This window comes from Symsagittifera roscoffensis, chromosome 8 (genome assembly GCF_963678635.1).
Source record: "Symsagittifera roscoffensis chromosome 8, txSymRosc1.1, whole genome shotgun sequence".
NCBI lineage: Eukaryota > Metazoa > Xenacoelomorpha > Acoela > Convolutidae > Symsagittifera > Symsagittifera roscoffensis.
The window spans coordinates 34,159,679-34,179,112 of record NC_087069.1 but is presented as its reverse complement, the minus strand read 5'-3'; the positions used below and the strand labels follow the sequence as shown (position 1 = coordinate 34,179,112).

General features: G+C 36.9%; 2 protein-coding genes across 3 annotated transcripts in view; one reads left to right on the top strand and one right to left on the bottom strand.

Moving 5' to 3' along the window:
* LOC134853073 (uncharacterized) overlaps positions 1-15,947 on the top strand; it is a 150,289-nt gene extending 134,342 nt beyond the window's left edge. Inside the window, exons 19-23 of one of the 2 annotated variants that reach the window (XM_063869007.1) lie at positions 11,547-11,720; positions 13,554-13,742; positions 14,057-14,330; positions 14,781-14,982; positions 15,734-15,947. In XM_063869007.1, coding sequence (XP_063725077.1) covers positions 11,547-11,720; positions 13,554-13,742; positions 14,057-14,330; positions 14,781-14,982; positions 15,734-15,784 — 890 coding nt within the window. In that variant the 3' untranslated portion in view covers positions 15,785-15,947. The remainder of the gene's footprint in view (positions 1-11,546; positions 11,721-13,553; positions 13,743-14,056; positions 14,331-14,780; positions 14,983-15,733) is intronic. The other variant, XM_063869008.1, reaches the window with a different exon arrangement.
* Positions 1-19,434, bottom strand: part of LOC134852992 (inactive selenide, water dikinase-like protein) — a 304,439-nt gene that overhangs the window by 241,650 nt on the left and 43,355 nt on the right. The window lies entirely within an intron of this gene.

Below are 19,434 nucleotides of genomic sequence, written 5' to 3'. Positions count from 1 at the left end.
TGTGGTATGTGCAAAAAGACAGTTTAGCAATACGCGCCTCCCTTGGAGTAATACGGCCACTTTGTGGCTCAAAGAATACGAACCTGCATTAATGAAAGAATCCCCAAAAATGACTGTGCTAAGTGCGGATAACAAGAGTGCCCTGGATGTCAGAAAAAGGTTACATATCGATTTGAAGGGAAAAAATAGGGTGTGGTAACAAATCGGAATCCAAATACGCAGACATCGCTGAAACTGTATGTTTTTGCATTACTTGCAAAAATCAACAAGAAGCAGATCGGACTGAGAATGGTGTTAAAGTTTTTCAAATGTGGACGATATTGTTCTAACAATGTCGTCCACATTTGTCAAGGCGATCCTGGGGTAGTCCTTGAGGCTGTCAATAATTTGCATCCAAATTTGTACTTCACCATAGAAGAACTTGATAGTAACTGTATTTTGGCCTTTTTGAACTCAACTGTCAACGTGGTTTCAGGAAAAATGTCACATGTGGGTGGTACCAAAAACCCACTGATACCGGCACCAACATAGGTGTTAGGAGACTTTGGAGGTGGTGCGAGGAAAACTGCATGTCAATGAACCTGAGGAAAAGTAAAATCCTCTGTATCAAAGGATCGGCTACGATTGCACTCGCCAGTTAGGGCTTCGAAACCACAGTTAGGGCTGCGTCCAAGAGAGCGTGTCGATTATCAGGATGCTGATAATCGACACGCTCTCTTGGACGCAACACGCAAAAAAGAGGGCTGAAAAAGCTTTAAACACTCTCTTCGTACTCAAAAGGAATCTCTCAAAGGCGAATTTCGCGACCAGAAAAAACGCATGTATCTGTTGTGCCAATTCTGTGCTACGGTTCAGCTATCTGGAAACCATCAAAAGGTGACTTAGGAATCATAGAAAGTGTGCAGCGGAAAGAGATCTCGTGGATTTTCATGACAAGCAATAGCCATATCTCCTATAAAGACAAACTCGTGAAACTTAACATCCTTCCTTTGTCTCTATACCAAGAATTTCATGTTGGACTGCTGTTTGCAAAAATACTAGCTGGAAAAGTTGACATCGACTGGAGAAGTCATGTAAGCATCACTGACGTTGGAAACCGAAGAGCTCAAATGACACGAAATTTTGTCTGCAAACAAATGCGTCTGAAGAAGTGCGAGTCGGATTTCTGGTTTCGGGTATGTCGTCTTGCTAATCTGTACAACGAATACTTCAAATGTGACATATTGTTTGACCCAGAATGCAAAAACAGACTTCTAGGAATGTACACAAAGTTTTTCAAAACTCGATACAACGAATCAGACACATGCACTTGGCGCATTTTATGCGAATGCAACAACTGTAGAGACCTGAAGAAACTTACACTTATAACTGAAAACTAAACTTTGAACAATGCAATGACTGGGTTTTATGCGAACCCTTGGATTATATTCCTAAATCCTTTGTTATTATTATTATTATTCTAGATTTCAGAAGTGGCTCACCTTTGCAATACATAAGGTTGTATTATGTAATTACAGGTGTTTAAATTTGATTGGTCAAAAAAAATTTAAAGCATATTTAGACAATTTTCTCATTTTTCAGATATTTGATCGTTTTGTAATTTGCTCAGGAAAAACAATCAAAGTAAGTTAAGAGAACGTTTTCGATTGATTACAATCATCATCAGTCTAAAAAAGGAAAACCGTAAACGTACAATCCAAAATGTACAAACAGAAATAAAATCAAAAATGAAAAACATAAAAAAAAACAGTATAAAAATAGCACCTAGTGACCTAAAAAATATATATAGCTATCTTTAAGCCATCTTTGATGGGACAATAAAGACGTTTTGTATTTATTGTAAAATTTTTTAAATCCTGATGATGCACAAAATGTGCGAAAACGTTTGAATTAACATTTTAATTTTCTTATATCTCTTATATTTTAATTTTCTTAGCCTAATTGTTGTGATAAACTTATTAAATAGATTTGTTATGTTTGATGTTTGTGCCTGTATGTGGAGCGCCCTCTGAGGGATTTTAGAGACAGGTCTGTCAAGTGGCTTTCTGTGGGGAGGTGGTGAACTGGAACTGGCTTGAGAAGTCTGGTGGTGCGCCGCTGAACCTACTGAGCTCGGGTGAGATTGTTCCTTGTTTTTGATTTTTAACCTTTTAACCTTTTAACCTTTTAAATTAATTTAGTTGTCTTTTTTTTTTATTTGCTGATTTGTAAAATTCCCACTAACCGCTTATCATGGGTTAGTTCAGTCCCCTAAAGTCCAGTCAAAATCCTTTTTTTACCTTTATGCTGCGTCAAGATGAGGAAAAACAACAAAGAGTGTACAAGCAAAGATTGCTTAAAACTTTCAGGACTGATAAATTGGATTAAATGTGATTGTTGTTCTAGTTGGTATCATATCAGTTGTGTAAATATTTCTCTTAGCGACTCTAAGAAAACCCAATGGTTTCAGTGTCCTTTATGCGTTGATGTAAAATCTGTTAATAAAGCAACAATAGGTAATGATTTAGTGCTAGACAATTATGTTAATACAGCCATCTCAAATGTCCGAGTACTCAAGAGAGTACCAAAAGACTCGCGTGTTCCCTTGGCGGAAAATCTGTCGGACAAAATAAATGACATCGTCTACAATGTAGAAGATGTTACAAAATGGCTAATTTTTTTAACGTCGTTCTTGTTTTTTTTGGAGCAACCGAAAAGAAGTGGACGCAAACAGACCACAAGCATGAGCTCTTTGATAAATAAAAAAATTCGAGCAAATGACGTGTCACTTCCAAAACCCCATCCCCAAGTTTCAAGCCCGCCTCTGAGTGACCTCGAGCAGAGAATAAAGTTAATAAGTAGTAAGCTCGATGAAGGAAATGTAAAGGGAGGAATAAGGCTTGCTGCTTCGGATGACAAAATAGCTCCTTTTTCAACTGATAACTATCAAAAATTGTTATCTAAGCACCCGCAGCGAGCCAAATTTGCAGCTCCAAATCCAGAAAAGTTGGATAGTTTTTTCGTAACCGATTTCGACCTATACAAAGCGATAATGTCCTTTCCAAACGGATCAGCAGCAGGTCGTGATAAAATATTTCCTCAAATTTTTAAAGATCTTGTTAGTAAGTCGAATGGCAGTGCAGGACTTAATTTTCTGAAATCGCTTACTAAGCTGATAAACCTCATTGGAGATGGCAAAATACCGGAACCACTAAGACCTTTCTTTTTTGGCGCAAAGCTTATCGCCCTCATAAAAATAGACGGAGGGTTGAGACCGATTGCCATAGGCAACACGCTGAGACGTATCGCGTCTAAATGCGCTGGAAGCAAGGCCCTCTCCGAGCGACAAAATTTTTTCGGAAACGTACAGGTAGGATGCGGTACCAAACGAGGAGCAGAAATAGCTGCGCACTCGTTTCGAAACCTAATTGAACGCGACGACAATCCAAAATGTACTGTTCTTTTAAAACTAGATTTTAAGAATGCCTTTAACTCTTTAAACAGAGAAACAATGCTGAATCATGTTTTTTCAAATCGCCCCGAATTATATAATTACACCCATTGCGCGTATGCTAAACCTAGTTACCTTTTTTACGGAAGCTCTGTCATAATGTCAGAAGACGGAACTCAGCAAGGTGATCCTGAAGCCCCACCCCTTTTTGCGGAAACAATTCATACACTAGTCAAACAGTTGGAGTCGAAAATTAACATCTGGTATTTAGATGATGGGAATTTAGCCGACGACTATAAGGTAGTACTCCGGGACCTTAAAAACATTCTGAAATCGGAACAAATTTACGGCCTGAGTTTAAACACTGAGAAGTGTGAACTTTGTTTTTTGGGACCGACTACTAGTACACAGTATAATTCAATTTTAACACAATTTCGAAAAATATGCCCCAAAATAAAAATAAAAACAAAAGAAGAACTCCTCATTTTAGGATCTCCAATCGGCGAACTTTGCCGAAAAGAATTACTCGACGAAAAAATTAAGGAGCTTGAAAAAATCTCGGATGTCATTGACAAACTAGACGCCCATTATGGTTTTTACCTCCTGAAAAATTGCTTTAGCATGCCAAAACTCCTATATTTTTTGCGTACGAGCCCTTGTTTTTTGCAAAATGATTTTTTGGAACGCTACGATAAATTACTAAGAAATTCGTTATGCAAGGTCACTAACGTGAAAATGGATGATAACCAGTTTTTACAAGCAGTTCTGCCGGCAGCCAAAGGTGGCTTGGGCGTTTCTTCCGCTCGTCTACTCGCTTTACCCGCTTTCTTAGCCTCAGCAGTAGGAGCGAAAGATGCCTTGAGCGAAATCTTTGGTTTGGAGCATGTGGATGGAACCTATGATGATGCGCTTAAACGGTGGTTTGACCTTGGAAAAATTGAAATGGCTCCGGAAAATGAAATCCAAAAAAATTGGACGGAGCCAATTTTTGACAGCGAAATTGCAGACTTGATTTTACCACTCGAACCAACGGACGTGAAAAGGTTCAACGCGTTCCAAGATAGATTTGGATCCCAATGGTTGAACGTCATCCCCTGCAAAAATTTAAGGTTAAAACTGTCGAACCAACAACTCAGAATTGCGATAGGACTTCGATTAGGATCAAAAATATGCGAACGGCATAAATGCGTGTGCGGAAAAGACGTTACCGAGGATGGTTGGCATGGTCTTTCTTGCCTCAAAAGTGCAGGGAGATTCTCTAGGCATTCAAACCTGAATGCCCTTATAAAGCAGAGTCTATCATCTACTCACATTCCGTCTGTTTTAGAACCACGACACCTCTACAGGACCGATCAGAAGCGACCAGACGGTTTGACGCTCGTTCCATGGGCTGATGGTAAGCAGCTCTTGTGGGATGTAACGGTAGTAGACTCCTTAGCTCCTTGTAGGATTAATGCCGGGTCTGTTTGTAACCCTGGTACGGCTGCCGCTGAAGCGGAAGAGCGAAAAATTGACAAATATAAAGATCTTGTAAATGATGGATATCTTTTTCAACCGCTAGCTTTTGAAATTCAGGGCGCGGCCGGCCCCAGCACAGAAGTTTTTTTGAGCAAGCTTTGTAAGAACCTAAGCATATGCACTGAGGAACCCAGAGCAGGCAGCTTTTTAAAACAGAGAATCTCCCTGGCAATACAGATTGCGAACGCCGCTTGCGTACTCGGAACAATAAATGACAAAATAACTTTCGACGAAATTTTTTACTTGTAACACTTGTATATTATATTATCTCGTGTCGAGTTGCGTGTTCTTATTGAAGAAGCGTAACCCGTATCGATTTTAAATGAAAAGGACTTAAACACTTGACATCTTCTTTTATCATTATCACTTCCATATCTAGAAAATTCCAAGGATTTTGACTGGAATACATGATGAAGGGACTCATGACTGTAACCTCGGTTACTATGATACTTTTGACCTTCTGATTACCTTAAAAAAAAAAAAAAAAAAAAAAATTCAATTTGACCCCACCGAGTTGGTCCATTTTGGCTAATGAGTCCGTTATTCTTCAGAATCAACAGGTCGTACGCCAAAACTGCTCGCATTGAAGTTCGTTAATGACATGCAGTTTTTGAAGTCATTCTGCTCGAATGGCACAAATACAATTACTTGAATTTACAAATCAATTAGAAGGAAAATTCGCGAAAAGTACATTTCAAACACGCTTGCGGATTTACATGCTGGTCCGGATTTTTACAAAAAAAAAATAATCTAAATGACGATAAAACATCCATCACATACAGCAGTCACATACATGCTATCTATATTAGTTGTCTATATACTTGCCTCAGCTCAGATTAGAATGATATTTTACGTGCATTTTTTTATGATTCCCAAGGTTATATTTGTTTTCCAAATTCGAGCAAATCATTTTCTAAACTTACTTAATCAATCCAAGTCGATATCAAGCATGCGATATTTGATAGCAGACACGCCATCACTTGTGGCATCGGAAGGTCTATTTTGCTTGATTTTGGAGTCCTTGGAAGGCTCAATATGGTTGACTTTGGCCTCCTTGAATATATCGAGGAACTCCACGAGTTGCTCCTTGTCCGTTTTTTCATCCGTCATTACTATAATATGGCAGTACGCTCGGGCTCTCGAAATCACATTATAAAGTGAGCGCAACATCTTTGTGTCTATGTTCGAGAACACTACGCATATGAAACAGGTAGCGAATTCGGTAGAATAGATATTCTGTTCATGTGCATTCACAGTAACACAAAACAGACTGTCTCCAAAATCGTTAAGTTGTTGAGCTAGTTGCTTGTAAAAAGTGTGTTCGTTTGGATCAATGATGAAACATTTGCGAGTGAAGTCTTTTCTCCGAAACTTGGCGAAGAAATGAGGGATTCTGTTGAAATAAACACGCAGTACTTCAGTAAGTTGTTTCTTTCTGTTCGTTTGAAAGCTATTGTGTATCACGTCAATGTCAGTCTGTGGTCCATAAATTAAGTGACCATGACTGGGATCATGTGACAGCTGTGGAGGGTACTCCGCGAAGTTTTTCTGTAGGACTTCTTTAGCTCTTATCACTTGTGACAAGTTTTGAAGGTTCGTCACAATGTTCCAAGTACTGCGGTAATTATTAGTCAGTGTCACCAGATCAAAATGGCTCCACCTTTGGTTGCTCCATAGCGGTTTAGATTGGTCATACGGAAGATGACACTGATTGAAGTCAACTGCAATGCACGCACATTGCATAGACGAGAGATCAATTGCACACGCATGTGCATCATCAACATAAGTGACTAGGTTCGTTAGTTCGCTCAAAAGTTTAACTAATTTGGCGTTCTTGTTCTGGGTATTGCAGTGAATAATTCCTATTCTACTTTGCCATAACTTGAGATCGAATTCATCTTCTGAGCCTTCCATGAAACCAATGTGAGCTTTTTGGAAGATGCGTTTGTATTCGACCAATTTCAGCTGATTAAAAACCAGAAGGATCATTTTCAGTTCACTATTTGATAATAATGCTTGTCGTATAAATCTGGCTATTAATATCAAACTTTTACCAGACCCCGTGCATCCAGTTATGACTAAATTGGCAGAATCTTTTTCGAAAGCTTCCTGCTGGTTTTTTGTAATATGAGTTATACCCAGGATGCTGCTGAAAATGTTGATTCCTCTTACGCTTGCAGAGACTAAGTGTTCTGTTCTCTCAACATTTGAAGAGAGTGCCCTCTTGCTGTTTTTGCTGACCATAGTTATCTCGCTCTCTCTTAGACGTCTATCTGTCTCAATCAAATCACTCTGCAAACCAACTGATGATCCGTCAAAGTTACTACCCTCTGTTGCCCATAGTGTCCACAAAACGTGTTTCACTTTCTCCAAGTCTCCATGGACATCCTCCACCGAGGAGTCAAAATTCCCAGTTACATTTGTTTGCCACCATACTGCAAGGTCGCCCAAATCGCTACTGAAAATGCATTTCAACTTCATCGGAAGTGATTCTTTGGCATAGTTGACACTCTTGCTGCCAGGCAAATTGGAATTGATGCCCGGGAAAGCTACAAAACGAAAAACTTTGAAAGGAGTTATTTTGTTATCGCGTTGAGTTTCTGACTCGGACTGAACAGTCTCCTTTTCAATGGACTCCTTCGCTATACCTCTGATCACGTGCTGCAACTTATCCATCTGTTCAACTGCAGCTTTTGCGAAATCTGACATAGACTCCTGGGATGCTTTCTCTTCTGCATTTTTCACCTCAATTAGAACAATGTAGTCTGGTCCAATTACAACAAAATCGTTTTCGCCTTCATCGGAATTCAACCCTTTTTTGCAAGTTGGCTGCTCTTTTCTCTTGGAACATTCTTTTGCGCTGTGATTGGAGTCCCACATTCTATATTGGTAATGTGTGTATTTCAAACTGTGGATCACGACAATGTGTTGACCCTTCAATTTTTCAAGAGCTCGATAAACTTTGACTTCTGCTTCATAGTCCTGCTGTTTTTGTTTATCATTTTCAGCTCTATTTCTTTGCTCTTCACTTTCGACTGGACTTTTATGGAGATCGACGTATTTATGGTTAGGACAAGTCGGAAACATTCGAGCATAGTCGTCGCTTTTTAAACTAAATGCTTCAAAAAGTTTCTTTCCTCGTTTAAAATAAGCCTCTTTGTTGGTCAACTTTTCATTGGTTGTAAGACTTCTCACATTCGCAAAAGTTTCCAGGAGAGAGATAAACTGCGTTTTCTCAAAAAGAATATCCTTAATAATCGACTGCAAATCCAATTGCTCTGTGTCAAAAATAGAAGAACTAACTGACTTTCCAATTTCTGATTTAACCTTCACAACTTCAGAGTAGCCCAATAAGGGTCCCTTTAATAGTTGCAAAATACTGTGCATGGGAACTTCTTCTGGCATTTCACTGACAAGTGCATCAACGTTATCACGGTCTACATAAAATGTAGGTCTGTTCATTTCGAGTTCCGATTTTTGACCATCATCCTGATCCAGGGCACTCCAGATGGCGAATAATACATGCTGCACTCCGTTGACATCCCCTCGAATTGTTTCACACTGGTCTATGTTTGATCCATTAATATTTTCAACCCACCATGACTGGATATCAGCCAAATCTTTTTCTTTCATAACTCCAATTTTTTCTCCTTTGTCGCTCATTTCATTAAAAATAAAAATTCCACAATTCTCGTCCTTATTGGGAAATGCGATGTATCTGAACAGTTTGAAGGCGGTTGTCGCTTTCGACGCTGTCTCGGTTTCTGATTGGACAGTCTTGGCTATTCGTTCAATAAGTTCTAGAGATCTACGTTGTCTCGTTAATTTGAGCTCCAATTGTGAACGGCATTGTTCTTCAAGACGTTCGAGTACTTGATGACTCGTTAGTTTCGGCTTTGAAGTTCTCAACTTTTCAACTTCTTCGTCTGTTACGGGTGCATATACATCAATTATCACCACGTAATCGGGTCCGAATAGCAGGAAATCGTGGTAACCAACAACACTTGATCGGTGTTCGAGGGAACAGTTCGGAATAGTCTGTTGCTTAGCGCATGCTTCGGGGTTATACGTTGGTTGCCACATATGGAATTGGTTGTGGCTGTAGATGAGTTTATGGAGAATAATCACTGGTTGCTTCAGACATTTCATTGCCCGATAAACATCCAAGTTGCATGAGTCAGCCTCAGGTTCTTTGTGAATTGCAGGAACTCCACCGGCAACTAATTTGCCCGATTTTCGACTAATTTCAATATCGGGAAAAAACAGAGGACGTCCTCTGCTTGTATTGCAATGCTCCTCGAAAAAAAATTTCCCATTTTGAATGTATTCTTGTTTACTTTTGAGCTTCAAGTCCATGTTACTTCATTTTTTTTCCATTGTTTGTAGCTTTAACGGCAATATGTTTCCAATGTCGCCATAATATAAAGACTGTTGGTAAATGAATACGAAAACATTTCTTGGCAACTGGAATTGTCCAATAGACTATTTCAACCACATATCCACGTGGCGTTAAATAACAACATATGTTCAATTTTTCCTGTAGTATTTTCATTTATCTATACTGTTAAACAAAAATTGCATGTTGGTTCAGCGAGTTGCATTGGTCATATTAACAGCAAAGCGGTGGCTTCCCTGGTGATGGAGGGAACGATTGTTATGAATTTGTTTTCAGCCAATAAGAATTGAGTAGAAAAATTCAGGCCATCAATACTAAAATAAATCGATTGCAAAGTAGCAGAAAATTGAGTTTTCAAATAGTGTACAATGTAAAACGCATTGGAAAAATATTATTACAGCCTTTTCAGTAGTGATTGGAACATTTTTACAAATTTTGTCGTGAAAAACCGGTTGGAAATTTTCGATTTTTGGACCAATTTTGAGTTAATAAGGTCATCTTACAGGCTTACATAAGCTTATTTAAGCTTAATTTTAGCCTTGAAAACTTAGTTTTGCTCGAGAAAAGATGGTTTTCGGGGTGTTTTACGCCCTTTTGGGAATCAAAAATTGAAAAATAATTTTTTTGGCCTTTTTTAGTCTTTTTCTGCAACTGTTTTCGAATTGGCCTATTATACTATGACGGTCGATTATGCCTAATTTCGATTTTTTCGTTCAGCTCTTTTTGTTACTTGACAGAAAAAAACGAGACTAATTTTCAAAAAATTATAGTCGGAACATACTGTGTTAGTTGCACAGTAACCGGCTATGCTTGTTTGACATCGATTTTGTGCAAAAACTATTCAGCGAATAGGAACGACTAAGCAGTCTGATAGAGAAAATCCGAAGAAAAAAACACTCGCAACCTCACTTGCCTTGCGACATGTAATTGCTAACGATGGCGTGGCGGGAAGGATAAAAACATTTTTTTTTACCAAGAATCATTTTTGACTTGATCTCAGTTAAGCCGACAGTGAATGACAGAAAATGAAATGTAGTAGAATTTTTCACATGATTTTCTAGTAAAAACATGTCTTTAATTATCGGGGATCCCAATTGTTTCGGCGGCTTAGCTCCTTTAAGAAATTATCCGAGAGCAAGTGTATTGGGATCGGGTAGTAGGCTTTTTTTTCGAGAACAAATTTGATCACAGGATTTCAAGGTTTTTCGACTAGAAATGCTTCTGTTCATTTTATATCAGCTTTGTATCCTCATTTAGCGTCATTTGTTTTGGTAAAAATACATTTTCACGCTGAGGTGACGGAAACTCCGAGTCATTTCAAAGATTTTTCCATTCAGGCTTTTAGGGCATTGTCATCCGGCACGGGACCGCATCAGAACAACATTCACCGGAAGGATGCGTGGCCATTGCTTATGCGTCACGTTTTCTAAATTCACTAGAGGAAAAATGTTCAGTGAACGAACTAGAATTACTCAGGGTAGTGTGGGGCATCGAACGTTTAAAATGCTATCTTTATGGAAAACACTTTACCGTCATCACAGACCACCAAGCTTTGATCAGCGCTTTAAACGTAAGCGAAAGATCAAAAACTAGTCAGAGTAGATTAACACGCTGGATTGACCGGTTAATCCCATCCGTTTGGATTCATTAACCAACACGATCATACCTAGAAGTATGACATGCATCATGGCGCTACGCTCATGTACAAGTTTTGTCGTGAATGCTTAGGTAACGCTTCGTGAATGTTGATGTAATCTTTAGTTAAGGCCGCCAAAAATCCTTCTTCACATGGTTTAATTTCTGAAATGAATCATTTTCGCGACAAATCCTGATATGAAAAGTTTGTTTGATTGAGTTTTATCCAGCATTTTTCTTCTTGGACATTTTGTTTTACTTCGATTAGCTGCTCATTCTTGTCGTCTAGCTCGCCATGTTATGTTTGTAATATAAGCAGGTGGTGCGAAGCTCAACTCCGCCTCTGCGTTGGAGTTATTTGCTCGTAGTTTTGTTTCACATATTGTTTCCGAGTGAGTTGGGATATGAAGGAATAAGGCTTTTTAAACCAATTTTTTCTTGCTAAACGCTTCAATTTTGCTAATGAAAAAGGAAATTTTTTAAATTGCTGAAGTAGACTCTTTTGGTTTGTCAACGTGTGCGTTTCAGCGTCATACATTTGTTTTATTTCTTACCTCTTTTCTTCAGAATGTGCTTCTGGCCAGACCGAATGCTTTGCTGGCGCCTGCTGTCCACTTCCAGATGCAGTATGTTGCAGTGACAATATCCACTGCTGTCCTAGTGGATACTCCTGCAATGGAGGATTCTGCTCAAGGGCCAGCCAAAACAGCTCCATGCCAGATGATCTCGCTTTCCAAACTTGTAATTTCCGTTTTTAAATATCGATTACTTTGAATGTGTCAGATCATTCGATTTTGCATTATTTTTTTCCTTGAGGGTTCGTTCTCCATTTTAAGTCACAAGTGTGTTCTGAGTTACTGTATGCTGTTAAATTTGTGTTTGGCGATTTAAAGCTTAATTTACTTGATTTACTTGTGCATGACGCTGGCTTCGCGGAATCCCCTGATGTCAAAATTTTTTCAGGGTAGCTTAGTTATAGAGAGCTACCTCCTACCGTTTTTACCTGTTAATTATTGAAATAAAGGGCTTTTTTCCCGTAGATAACTTTGTTCACAGCATAGCCAAATAGTAGTTAATATCAATTGTTCAATATCCATTGAAGAGGTAATAGCAGGGTCAGTGCATTGGTACTATTTGTCGTTTGAGAGCAAATTAAGCGTTTTTGTAAAGAAAAAAATTTTCATTGCCATTCTGGTTGATTTTTGGCGCTGGAGGTCTTTCGGCCTAATTCTGTCAGCTTATTTTCTTAAAGTTTTTTCTTTTATTTCGTGGATGTTTTATGGTAATGATTGAAAACGTACAAGAATTTATGTTAAAATATTAGGCCATTCTCACTACAGGCCCCTCAATTAAATTGAAAAAAATAAACTACAGTTTTTTTTTTGAAATTTTAGTTTGTTGAACAACTCTGGACGAAACATGTTTTCAAATTTTGGTCGTGTAACCGGCTTTTTGTATCATGTTCTTTTCAAGTGAGCTAATTTTGTTTGTGAGTTTGTCGCCTAGTTTTTTATAGGGGTTTTGAGTATCAAGTCTTTGTCAACAGCTGATTCTTTTTTTTCTTTCTTAAATTGCTTGGTAAGGTAGCCGTTTTATTTGATGTTTCTGAGATTAATCAAGAATGAAGTGCCATTAAGTCCAAAAACATCAGTTCAGTAGTTTTTAAATTAATTTGGTCAAACTTTCTGAAAGTTTTTTTTTTGTTTTGAACTGTCATCTTGATTTTCCTAAAAAACTTTTTTTCTAAAATTTTGCATAGCTTAAATGATTTGAAGTAATATTGCTGTATCAGTTTTTGATTTTGTTTTTATTGGAGGATTTTCTGAGCATTTTTTGAACCAATCAAAAATTGTTTTCTACGTTTTGATTTTTGAGAAGTTTCTTTGGGATTTTTTTTTTCAAATTGTTTCGGTTTTTATTTTTTAATTTGAGTTTTCGTTTATACGCTTGCTTGTTTTTGGCCCTTAAAAAGATATGCAGTTGTGCTTATGGGTTTCTTTTTCACTTCTGCGATTTTCAAAAGGTTTCATCCAAGTTGGTGCAACCAAGTTAGTTGAAGCTGGACTAAAATTGTTGCTAGTAGATATTTAATTTATTTGCTGATGATTAAAAAAACTAGCGAAACAGAGTTTTCAAAGTTTTTTTTTTCTCATTTTCAGTTTTTTGTATTGCAAGTGGCGCGAAGCTCGGCCTCGCCTCTGTGTGTAGATTGTTTGATTTCTTTGTTGAATTTTCTTCAGGAAAAGAGCTCTATTTTATTTTTGACGATATCATTTTTGTTTTCTTTAAGTTCTCCATTTTCATTTGCTAAATGAAATGCAACTAATAATTTTGCAGTCTCTTTTTTATACAAAACTACACATTTTAACGGGATTAATTTTTAACACAACTTTTTTTGCAACCTATTGGTAAGACGAAATTTTAAAAGAAAATGTGCTTCTTGATCAAGTATCAAAATTAATCGAAATTGCCTTCATCTTGGCGTATGTGAAGAAAATATTCTGCTTTTTGACCACTTGGCCTTTTGCGTTAGTTAGACATCTTCGAGAACAATCTTTGTTTTCATTCTTGTAGACGTGATCAAATCTGTGAGCAGAGGAAGGAGGCAGGCGGAAATCAGTGAGTCATACAATGAGCAGAGCCAACTGAGTAGCTGGTTGACCCTGGGCGAGAAACTGGCTGGTATGGTCGATGGTCTCCTGGGCCAGTTGAGAGAATCCGGTGCATGCAGTGCGTGCAAACTGGCTGTCAAATACACACGGGGTACGCAGTTTTTTCTTGTCTCAAATGCGTAAGTTGATTAAATATAAAAAAGACTGATTGCTGTTGTGCAAAAATAAACTAATTATTTCTTTTTGGATTTTTTTCCACCTTTCTCAAATGAAAATAATCAACTATGAATGCGAAGAATTTTCGAAGGTTTGAAAAAAGTTTCAAGGTTTTGTTAACCGAAAGAGCGTAGATAGAAATTCATTGAAAAAAGTTGATTGTTGATTAAAAAAAACTTAATTGTTGATTAGTAAAAAAAGTTGATTGTTGATTAGTAAAAAAAGTTGATCGTTGATTAATGTTCCTAGAAAGTGACTTGAGAGATATGGATGAAAAGAAGGAACTCTACTTGGATGACATCCGATTTAAAGTATGTAAAGAAATGTATGGAGAAAATTACGAAGCCTGTCCGCTCGATCAAGGAACACTCGAGAATATTCTAGAAGCTCACCAAATAAGTGATATGATGGCCGATGATGAAGTAGAGAAGGATGAGGATGGTCTCTACTGTCCTGTGAAGGCACTGTGCGATGCAAACAGTATCAAGATCGAAGATGCTTACATTTTTGTGAGAGAACACATGTGAGTACATTTGTGTCAAAAATATGTGCAACGGCGTTTTTAGTTTGAAATTAAATTGAGCTTTGTAGGGATAGAAATTTTTCTAATTTAGAAATATTTTTAATATCGCGTATATTTTGGTCAATTGATAAGACTAGGCAAAATCTCAGAATAAAATAAGGAATAAACTGATAGATATTTTCAGTGTTTTGAAACTGTTAACATACACATCATCATCATCATCATCATCGCGATTGTTCATACACCCTTTCTTGGTACTCAAGGATGTAATGAGTTGCATGTGCTCCAGAGATGGCTCCGGTGTACCCAACCGGAAGAAAATAACCAAAAAATTAGCATGTAATTCTAAAGCAGGGGCATCGCTGTAGTTGTACACAAAGTGTTGATCAGATTGTATGTTGATCCTTTCGTTTTGAAATGACGTTTAGTCTGAAGTTATTTCTTAATTAGGTGTGACGTGTACCGAAACATGTTGGAGCTCGTGAATGACCCAGCAAAGTTGAACGCTGGATGGAGCAAGTTGATGGAACAGGCGGACACGCTGAAGGGCAGTTACAATGTGAATGGCCTCCAATGGGCGGAGGGTGTTAAGAAGGCACTGGAACAGGCTCAGATGGAAATGGAAAAGGAGGGATACAAAGATAAGAAGGAGGTAAAGTTTGTTTTTGTTTTGTAAATCAGCACGGCCCTCGGCTATCGATTCCAAGAATGGCCAAAACTCGCCGATAAATTTTGAATGTATTTACTACACAAGGGTTTTTATGTGCCTGATGTTCTGAAACACTGGATCAAGGGCGGATCTATTATTTTCTCGAGGGGGGATCTATTATTTTGTCGAACTTTTTTTAGGTCGACCAAATTGATTTTCTGAGCTTTCCCAGGTTTTGAAAATAAGGCCAAAACAGCGTTTTAAGGCATTTTTTTGGAAATTTTGACCAAAAAATTTTTGTTTTTTTTTGCGCGCGCTCCCCCTCAAAATTAGTATAAATTGGCGCCGAAGGCTTTTTAAAACATTTTTAGGATCCGTCCCAAAAATGGATATTTCAAAATAGTACAAAAGGGGACCCTGTGGGTCGACAAGGGGTCGAATTCCTAAAAGGAGGCGTCCCCTCACCTAAATAGCCCCTAGACTGGATGCGAATTGTAATAATTACTCAAATAAGTGAGTTATTCTTTTTGTGGAAAATAAAATGAGAAAACAATTTAAGAAAAAACCGCAGTGGAAAAGAATGTTGAAGATTCGATGGACGTAGTTGTTATCTAGACTCTTATAGACTGTAAGAACGTAAACTCTTCGATAGGTCGCGGTGATTTTTTTTTTCGTTTTTTTTGGAAAAGTTTTAAAATTTGTTCAGGCTCAAGTTTGATTTTTCGTGGTTTGACTTCGATTTATTTTTGTTTAGATATTGATAAAGAAGCTGAAAGAAGAGGTTCCTTCTTTCCAAATGTGCTGAACTACTTGGACGAAGAAGGGATCGAAAAAGAACTTGAATAATGGAGAAAAGAACTCAATCTGAATTGACTCTGAAATTATAATTATAACCCGGAACTTATTAAGTTACACTGTTTTCAGTTGTATTCTTTTGATTAATTGTAATTCATTGTTAGAATTGTTTAGTGTTTTTTTCTATAGTCAGAACGGTATGAAATTTTTTTCCTGATAATCGGCAGTCGTCAATTTGGTAATTTTTCAACGCCGGAGTTTTTAACAATTAGTGCTCGTGTGATAATACGATTCCACATGAGTCGGTCGCCAGCTGTGGTTTTTAATCTTGAAAAGGTGAATTTATTTTTATTTAAACAACCTGAGCAGCTTGTGTTAATTAAGGAAATATCTTTTTGAGAGCAATGAATGTAGTGAATACACTTAAAGTTTCAACATATGATCACACTCCATCTGGATTTTTCGGGGTTCGAATTTTGATTTCAAGTTAATTATTTTCTTTAGTTAAATAGAAGACAAATTTAACCGATGAACAGCAAAGATATTAAAGTCACTTAAATTGTGATTGACTTCTTATATCGAAAATGGAATTTAATTATCAAATTTGCCAGCAAAATAAAAGTTTTACTTTATGGTCCAGTTTTCTCAAAGTGGTTTACTTTTATCAAAAAAGAAAATATCGATTGTTCTCAAAATTCAAAAAAAAAATAACTAGCGGGCTTGCAAGAGTTAGTGTCATAGTACGAGAGCTAGTTTCATTGTTTATCAGTAAGGAATGCCTTAAAGGTGAAGTATGACTAAAACTATGAGTTGCAGAAGTTCGACAAGCCGAAAAAAAACTAACAAATTGTTTTTTTCATTTTTATACCAGAATTTTTTTATCAAACTTCTTTTGACCCGAGCGGAGAAAATTGTGATTATACGAGACTGTTTTTTTAAACTTAATAAGCAAATTTAAAGGCTGTCGTTTCAACCTAAGTCGAAAATATTAGAGCTGCTTTTAGTGGGACTTTGAATCAGGAGGCGAAATCGGCTCCTGAGTGGTTTTTGTGTTAATATTTAACTACTAATAAACTAATCAGTTGATGCATTTTTATATCGTCAAATGAACCCAAAAAAACTATTCGTTTCATACAACAGTACAACCGTCAACACTCTGTTTTCAGATTTTTTTAAATTGATTTTTTTCGCAAAATTCCTTAGTGCATAATTCTTACAAACTTTAAATTTGTACTTTACTGCATTCAAAAACTATGTTCTTGCCTTAAATTTATTACATTTTAAATTATTGTAAGCATTTGAGAGTTTTTGTTTTGTACTTTTTAAAGCTCCCGTTTGCTGCTTTATAGGTTGTCAAGTTGGAAACTTGAATACTGAGGTACTGAGGTTCAGTTCCCGTCATTTCATTAGTTTTTTTTCTTCGTTCTTTTTTTCTTTTTTGACGCTTATAAAGAAACTTCTTGGCGTTTTTTATTGTGTTTGCGAAGTGCAGATTTGCTTCTGTGCTACGCTTGCAATTGTAGAAGTTTTTCTCTCACAAATTATTTACTACATCCGTCGATACTACATCTACTGACAAGGCTAAAAACTATGCACCTAATTTTGAGTGTCAATAGTGACTTTGGATCTTTTTTGAGCAAATAAAAAAATGTGTTTACTACAATAATATCATATTAAATAAACTTGAGATAGCATAAGTGGATTCTAAAATGCATTGAAGCAACCAAAATGCTTAATTTTTTAGTTAAATGAATTGCCAGTTATGTTTTTGGCTCATTGGTTTGATCAAGCTTAGTGGTTTGGGCGCACAACTAACCTTTTTTGGCCAAAAGTTTCGACCTTTGCTCTGAAAAAAAACAGCTAACTGCGTTTAATTCGTTTACCAAACTTAGTTTCATCTGACATCCAAAAACCCAAGTTAACAGATCAACAACCAAAGTATTGCAATGAAATTCCATCATAAACCATGAGTGATTAAACCCACACAAACTAAGATTATATTTAAATTATCAATTGTTTACACAAGCAAAGCTTGTGTGATAGTATGAATTTTTTTATTTCCCAACTTCAGTCGCAAATATTGTTGCCACGCAAATATTGTTGCAACAAAATGTTTTCATTTTTAAGTTGTTCGTTTTGATCCATAACCAGCTATTAAGTACATCCAATGCTAAGGATATTAGCACAGACTATTATATTGCAAATAGCACTTTAGGTATCATGGATCTGTAGCGTAGAGGTAGGGAAGGAGACCCGCAACAAAATAATAGGGTTCGAACTTGAGCAGGGTCGGATATCTTTTATGAACTTTTTCGTATACTAGTTAAAATGCGTCTGCTCTATAATTTGAGGCATATTAGTTGGTAAATTTTTTTTTTCAAAATGACTGGTACTGCTAATACGTCATAATTGGCTTGCGTCACTTTGCAATTATGTAGACTCATAATTAGCGAGCATCACTGAAGAAATTTTGTTGACTCAAAGATTTACTCATTCAGTTTCTCCCAGTAGCGTTATCGGTCATGTTTTTGCTTGTGAATGCAAAGGGCAACTTAACCCCTATGTGTCCAAGTTGCTGTAACGCCATGCTTGAGACGACAAAACCCAGGAGTTCGATTCCAGTTTAAACCTGTTTTTCTTGCAAATAGACAGTTTTGGCTAATTTGGAGCTGCTATATTTGTGTGCTTAGCTCCGCAAAAAAAAACTTTTTGACAACTTGGCTTTCTTTAGGCTTAAGAACTTGCTTAACAGAATCACTTGAGTCACTTGGTATCTTGGCTTATAATGAAATCAAATTTTCAAGAGTCTTCGGCACACTTAGTCTGGAGGTAACGAATACGCCTGGGACGGCAAAATTCCCTGGTTCGAATCTGATCAGATCCTGTTTTTTTTATACAAAAATTATTCAATTTCAAAACGATGTCGTCTTGTTTTCTGTCTGCTTATGTTTTTTCGACTTATTTGCCACAATTGTTAATTTTTTTGTCGATTTACTTGTCGAACTTTTTGCTGTATTCAGTTTTGATTACAGTTGCTTTTGTGTTTTCATTTACTCCTGCAATTTGCAATTGGCTTCGTACATTTTAATTTTTTCGTATTTTCTTCCCTTAAATAATTTTTCGGCTTAAAATGATTTTGAACGCGTTTTCATTATCATAGCCAACAAAATACTACACTCTTTTTCATGCAGAAAAAAAATCATTTTAAAATTAATTTATGAAATGAACAAAATTATTTCGTTTTTTTTTTGCAAGGAATTCTCAATTGGAGATAAAATTGTTCAAAATTTCTGATTGTATTGAAAATTATTCAATTTTTGGTTTGAGAAAAGTTATTTGGGTGTAGTATAGTCAATTTAGCTGATTCGTGAACCAGAATGGAAAGTAAATGAATTTTTCCAGATTTGGTTAGGTGGGGCCATAATTACTGTGATGTGCGGTTACCTGAAATATTGACCACAATATAAAAAAACTGATCACCTTTAAATTGATAACACTGCTCCAGTAACTTGTTTGCAATTGATTGAATCCAAATGAGTTGACACTGTGCAACGGGTTGAACAACCTGAAGAATCGACCTCGTTACTAAATTTTTAATGAATTTAAAACGGTTGTCCATTTTCCTCCAGCATGAGGCCTTGCTTGATCTGTTTGCTTGCG